The following is a 6,578-nucleotide window of genomic DNA, read 5'->3' on the forward strand; positions in this document are numbered from 1 at the left end:
CCCCTCCCCGCCCCCCGCCCGGGCCCACCTGGGTCTCGGAGAGGCTGAGGCTGCCGGCCAGCTGCTTGCGCTCGGCGCCCACCACGTAGTGGTTCTTCTCGAAGGCGCGCTCCAGCCGCAGCAGCTGCGAGGGCGAGAAGGCGGTGCGGATGCGTTTCGGCTTCCGGGCGAAGGGCCCGTGCAAGAGCAGGTTCTCCTGGGACACCTCGCCGCCTGCGGAGGGAAAGCAGCCGGTCAGCGCCCGCCGCCCGGGATCGGCCCGCGGCCCCTTCCAGCCCCCCTCCAGCGCGGGATTCAAGGGGGAGGCAGTTGCTGCCCCCTTCCGAAGGGGCGAAAGAGCGGCAGAAAGCGAGCGGCTAAATAAAATTTTAAACTACCGGTTCTGTGGCCCAGCTTGAGTATGATGGGCGTGGGCAAGGTGCGTGTGGGCGTGGCAGGGGAAGGATACTGCAAAATCCCAATTCCCTCCCCACTCTGGGGCCAGCCAGAGGTGACATTTTCCGGGACTCCGAACTACTCAACATTTCCGCTACTACCGGTTCTCCAGAACCTCCTGGATTTCACCCGGGGGCAGCACCGGCGTTTCAGCCCACCCTGCGACCCTTACTTCCCGTTCGGCGGAGGGGGCAGGGGCAGGCACGAGAGACGGGGCTCCCAGGGCGCCCAAACGCTGGATCTAGACCAGAAACCGAGCGCCCTCCCCTCCCCCTTGGCTGCAATTTTCCAGGACCCGAGGGGGGGGCACGAAAAGTGAGGCGCAGGGCAGACCCAGCGCTGGTCCCCGAAAGCAATTGACAACCGTGTAGTCTACCTTGTCAGGACGTTGTGGAAGGAAATGGCAGTCAAGAAGGAGCCAACATTGACACACGGAAAGGGTTGTGGGAAGGGAACGGCGGCCGGAGCCCAGTTCTGAAGGATGTGTGTGTATCAAAGGAAGGGTCGAACCAGCCCTCCGGGGTCTCGAACTAGGCTGAGCTGTGGCTGCCTTTTGACAAGTCTTTTGCAACGTGAGAAAATATTATTTGACGGAAAGAGTCGTAGACGTTTGGAACAAACTTCCAGCAGAGGTGGTAGAAGGGCAGATTAGATGGACCTTGTGGTCTTTTTCTGCCGACACTCTTCTATGTTTCTATATTTCTAAGCCCTTTCCTCTCTTTAGGGCGCGGAAGAGACGGGGGGTGGTCTACTCTTTGAAGGGTTCCTTTTCAATGGCCAAGCCCCCCCCCCACCATAGGCCCACTTTGAGGGAGGCAAGAAAAGGGCCGCCAGGTGAGAACTGTGCTGACAAGTGGCTCGGTCTCGCGTGGGGCCAACCCCTAAAGCAATGGAGTGACTGACTTTATGCCTCCCCTCTGGCTGTGCTCGCGCAAGGGGCGGAGGGCAGCGGGTCCCACCAGCCTGGCCTCCGGTTTGGGTTGGCGCCTTCCGCTTAAAGACCCTGCCAGGCCCCACTTGGAAAGAAGCGTCTCCAGCCCTCGGCTCCGACCTCCGTGCCAACCAGCTTCCTCCCGAAAGCGCCAGTCCGAAGAAAGGGTCCAAGGCCTCTCGCCCCGCCCGGGGCCTTCTCGGCCGTGGGGCGCGTGAATTTCCCCCGGACCGTCTCCGAGCGAGGGAGGGCTCGGCGGGGCGGACGAAGTCAGCCTTCTGGTCCCGGGAGCCGCCAAGCAGGCCAAGCCGGAGTCGCTTTCTGGCTCCAAGTCTGCTCCGAGCGCCCGGTTTGCTGGAGGGAAGGCCGAGCCCGCCGGAGGGTCTCCGGGAAGCCGAGCGGAGCCGCTTCCTCCAGGGGGGCACCGGGGGAGGGTCGCGCACACCGGGCAAGGGGCCCGGCCGGGCACAAAGGCGACAGGAAGGGAAGCGCAGGGCAGGGAGGCAGTGGCGGTTGGGGCTCCGGGCCTTTTCGAGCCGTGCAGCAGAGGTCGGCCCGAAAGCGGCCTAGGCTCTGCTCGCCGTCGCCGGTTCCCCTGCTAGGCCGCCAAGCGGGAGCCGGACACGGCAGAGAGGCTTCCTGGCCCTGCGAGCCCCGAACTCGTTTCCACCCTCCTCTTTTGGGGTGCCCCGTTACGTTTCCCTGCCACCATCCCACCTCCTTCAGCCAGAGCCCGGCTGCGGCTGGAATGAAGGCCCCGCGCACCGCCTGTTCTTCGCCCACAAGGCTTTCCGAGCAGAAATCCTCCGCAGGGCCGCTCTTCCTTCCAAGCAACTCAGAGAGTGTCCTCTGGAAGGACGGAACGAAGGAGGGAAGGAAGGAAGAAGGAAGGAAAAGAAAGAAAGAAAAAAGGAAAGGAAGGAAGAGAAAAAAGGAAAAAGGATGGAAGGAAAAGAAGAAAAAGAAGGAAGGAAGGAGGAAAAGAAGGAAGGACGGAAGAAAAAGAAGGAAGGAAGGAAGAAAAAGAAGGAAGGAAGGAAGAAAAAGAAGGAAGGACAGAGGAAAAGAAGGAAGGAAGGATGGGTGGAAGGAAAAGAATTAAGGAACGAAGGAAAAGAAAGAAAGAAGAAAGGAAGGAAGAAAAAGGAAAGGAAGGAAGAGAAAAAGAACGAAAAAAGGATGGAAGGATGGAAGGAAAAGCAGGGAAAAGGGAAGAGAAAGAAAGAAGGAAGCAAGCAAGAAGGAAAAAGAAGGAAGAAAAAGAAGGAAGGAAGCAAGGAAGGAAGCGCAAGGGTGGCGACCGGCGGGCAGATGCCTTGGTGGAGTTCAGGCCCTTTCTTTGAAACCACCTGGAGGGATCGTCGCCGGTCTTCGCTGGGATGGGGTGGGGAGCCACCCGGAGGTCACCGGACCTCTTTTTCCAGCACCGGGGAAACTAAACCGGGCCTGCTCAGGGAAAAGGCTCCCTGGAATCCCAGACCTTCCAGGAAGGAAACCAACATTTGCAGTCTGGGGGGAAGGGGCCGGTTTCCAACGGGCGCCGAGGAATCCCAGCCGATTCCTTCGATCCGCCGGATTCCGACCACCGCCAGGGCGGGAAACGGACGCCCGGCGAGTGCGGACGGTGAGCCGGAGAAAGGCCGAATCTCCCGAGGCGGCGGGACCCTCAACCGAGGCCGGGGAAGAGCCGGACAGTCCTCCGCCGCGGAGACTATCGGAAGGGATCTCCGGGGACTTTCCCGGGGCCCAGGCCCCCGCTACCCTCGAAATCAGCTCCGAGGAAGAAGGAAGAGCTGGCGGGAGGACGGCACCGGCTCCAGCGGCCTCCTGACCCCGCGGCTGCTCCCGCCCCAGACCTGAAAAGGAGCGAAGCGGCTGCGCCCAGACGCCCGAAAGGCCGCGGCTGCCTCGGTGGGATCAGCAACAGGGCGCAGCCTTTGCCGAAGTCCCGCTGGGCGCCTCCGGCCAAATTTGGAACCTTCTCCCGGGCCCTGGCGTCCCGGGTCGCATTCGCTTTCCCTTCAGGCTCCCAACGGGCCCAGCTTCGACCCCGCGAACTACAGGCTGGACTTCGGCCGAGCCGTGATGGACCCGCCACGCGCTGCTCCGAAGCGCCAAGCTCGGCGCCGAAGGGTCCAGCCCGCCCGCCCCGGGGTCCCCGGAGGTGGCGACGATTGCTTACCTTGGAAGCGGTGGCCGAAGAAGCGGTTGCGCAGCACCCACGGGTAGAAGTTGAGCGGGTCGCGCGGCTGCGGGCCGAAGAAGGGGTGGGGCGAGGGGGGCAGGTGCGAGGAGCCCAGCTGCGGCGGGTGTACGGCCAGGGCGGGCGGGTGGCTCACGGCCTCCGGGAAGAGCAGCTCCGGGCCGCCGTAGAGCGAGCGCCCGGCGGCGGCCGAGCCCTGGAAGCCGTGGGCGAAGGCCTCGACGGCGGCGCTGGCCGGGTAGCCGAGGGCGGCGGCGACGGGGCGGAGGGACTCCTCGGCCAGCGGGAGGCTATTGTCCTTGCCCACCAGGGACTCGATGGTGAAGCAGCGCTTGGCCGCCGCCGCCCCGGGCTGGAACATGGCTCAGGGCCGGGGGAGGGCGGCGCGCAGGCGGACCCGGGCGCGGGAAGCCCACGGAGCCACGTCGGGCTCGGTGCGGGACCGGCCGGAACCGGCGACAGATCCGGGCGCGGTGGACCGGGCAGGGCGCGGCGGCGGCGGGCGGCTCTGGGGAGGTGGCAGCCTGCCGCACTGCCGCCCGTGGTTCACCCGCGCGCCCGCCCGCCTCCCACCCCATCCACCCGGGGCTCAGTGGGCGCGCTCCTCGGCCAGCCGTCCAGATAAACCGGCTACCTGCGGGCCCGCCCTGCTGATTGGCCAGGTTCACCTGCCCCGAGGTTGGGGTGGGCACGTGGGCAAGGCGGCGGGCGGGAGGGGAGGGGGAGGAGGCAGCGGGGTCGCCGCCAAAAGGCGGACTGGAGCGCCCGGGAGGCTGCGCTCAGCTCCGGATCCGCCCCCGCCGCCCCGCCCTCGCGCTCCCCAGAAGGCAGGCGGGCGGGCGGGCGGGCGGCGGAGAGAGCGAGCGAGCGAGCCAGCCAGCCAGAGGGAGGGAGCGCCCGGGGTCTTCGCGGCGAGTCCCCCGGGCCGGCCTGGCCAGGAGAACGGCGGCCTCGACGCCCCCAGGAAGGCTTCGCCAGGCCCCGACGGCCTCCGCGCAGTGTCTCGAAGGGTTGGAGCAGCTGCGGGGGTCGCCAGGGAAGCCAACGCGGAGACCGGGACTCTCCAAGCACAGACGGCGCCTCGCGGCTTCTTCCCACGCGCGAAGGAGGCCTGTTCGAGCCCCTCGGGTGGAGTCCGCCGGAGACGGTCGGAAGCTCCTCTCGGCCAGGCCGGGATCCCGGGATCCGTCGCTGCTGCCGCTCGGCGCTGGTGCCGGAGGAAAAAAGAGGAATCCCCCGTGCGCCCGCCTCGTCCCCGGGAGCGTTTGGGGCGCCGGAGAGCCGGCTGGTAAGTAGTCCCGGGCCCCGGGGAAGCTTCGCGGCCTTTGTCACCCGTTCCCACCCCGGTGGAGCCTGGAAGTACCCCGGTTCTTGTGTCCTCCCGGCCCCTCGAGGGCGTTGGGGCCGCCACGGAGGAGCCCGGAGAACCGAGTTCCCACGAGCCGCCAGGATTAAGGCCGCCCTCCCCTCCCTCCCCGTGGCTGCCTAGGCCGCTCTGCCTGCGCCGCTTATGCGGAGGGACCGAAGGGGGGGGTTTCCCGCCAGGCCCACGGTCTGTGTGGCGGAGGGGCCGCTTTCTCCGCCGAGGCCGGGGCTCTTTCTCGGCCAGCAAAGCTGCCTTTCCGAGCGGCTTCTCCGGCCCGGGGAGTGGCGGAGAAGCCCAACCGGAACGTCCGATCCTGAGTCAGTTTCTTCTGACGGAGCCCGGGAGAGACGCGGGGGCAGCCGGCTTCGCTTCCCCGGACGGCCGGGCTCAGAGTGCGGGGTCTCCGCCGGGGGCAGGAAGAGTTGGGGGGAGACAAAGAGGTCCGAAGGGAAGCGGCTAACAGCGCGTTGCAAGCCCTCTCGCCTGCCGCCGCTCTGGCCTTCTTTTCCTGGGCCGAGGGGCGGCGGCGGGGTCGGAGTGCCCGGGAAAGGGGCTGGCGGCTGCTCCGAGGCGGCCCGGGAGACTCCAGTGGAAGATTTTCCTGCCGAGCCGCCGCCCGAGAGACCCTGGAAGGAAGAGCGGGCCCGAGTCTACGGAGAGGGGCGGCATATAAATCCAATAAAGGCCTTGAACCTTTGCCCAAGAGCTCCCGTCGGCCTCCAAAGCGGGACTCCCCTCCATTGCCGGCAGGGGAGCAGAAAGAGGCGCCTCCGCGCTCGCCAACACCTCTCCGCTTTCCACCGCTGCGAGCAAAACCGGAGCGGCACCGGGAAGCGACCCAGCGAGCTCAAGGTCCGCGATCTGCCCAGACAGCAAAAGAACCAGGCGGGCGCGGCGGCGGCGGCGGGTCCCTCCGCTGACCTCCCGGCCCGGCTTTCCCGCAACCGTCCCGCTGCCTTCGGCGCCCGGGAAGAGACCTGAGTCGGGCGACGGAGGCCCCACGCGGGTCGTTCTCTTGCCGCTTTCGGGGGCCCCCACTCCGGGCCGAGGCGGGCGCAGCAGGGCGATGGGCCGCAGCCAAGCGGGAGGAAGAGAGCGCCGCGTGGCCGAGGTTGGACGCTGCCGGGCCTGGGACCTGGGCGAAGCGAGGCTGGTGGGGCCGGGCGGGCGCGGGTCTCCCTCGCCCGGGCGAAGGTGGAGGGCGCTGGGCGAAGGTGGAGGGCGCTGGGCGGGTGGGCGGGGAGGGCGCTCCTGTCCCCGGAGGCCCAAAGCGTTGGGGATACGAATCTGAAGGCCGGGCCGGGCCAGGGGGCGTCCGCTTCTGGCGGCCCTTCCCGCCCTTGAGGGACCCCGGGAGTGGGGGGGGGGGCGGAAGGCTGAGGAGGAGGAGGAGGAGAGACTTCCGAGCAGCAGGCAGGATCGGGAGGGGGATCTGCCCAGTCAAAGGAGCGTCAAGATCCCCGCTGCCACCCGGCTGAAGAGCCGAGGGCCGCCCGGGTGCTGAGAAGGGGAATGGCTGGCAGCGGCCCGGGGGACCCACTGACACCCCCGGATTCGCCCAAACAGAGGTGAAGCGCCCTCCCGCGCCGCCCCCAGATGCGGCCTCGGATGCCCAGCAGCGCTTTCGCCAATGGCCGGTCGTT

The 6,578-nt window shown here is 67.3% G+C and overlaps 1 protein-coding gene across 1 annotated transcript in view; it reads right to left on the bottom strand.

Moving 5' to 3' along the window:
- The window catches only part of EMX1 (empty spiracles homeobox 1), a 5,404-nt gene extending 1,287 nt beyond the window's left edge, over window positions 1-4,117 (bottom strand). Inside the window, exons 1-2 of the mRNA XM_070756713.1 lie at window positions 3,549-4,117; window positions 29-213 (exon numbers count right to left, since the gene is read on the bottom strand). Coding sequence (XP_070612814.1) covers window positions 29-213; window positions 3,549-3,930 — 567 coding nt within the window. The 5' untranslated portion in view covers window positions 3,931-4,117. The remainder of the gene's footprint in view (window positions 1-28; window positions 214-3,548) is intronic.
- Window positions 4,118-6,578: the final 2,461 nt, after the last annotated feature.

The sequence above is a fragment of the Erythrolamprus reginae genome, chromosome 7 (genome assembly GCF_031021105.1).
Source record: "Erythrolamprus reginae isolate rEryReg1 chromosome 7, rEryReg1.hap1, whole genome shotgun sequence".
In the NCBI taxonomy this organism is placed as follows: domain Eukaryota; kingdom Metazoa; phylum Chordata; class Lepidosauria; order Squamata; family Dipsadidae; genus Erythrolamprus; species Erythrolamprus reginae.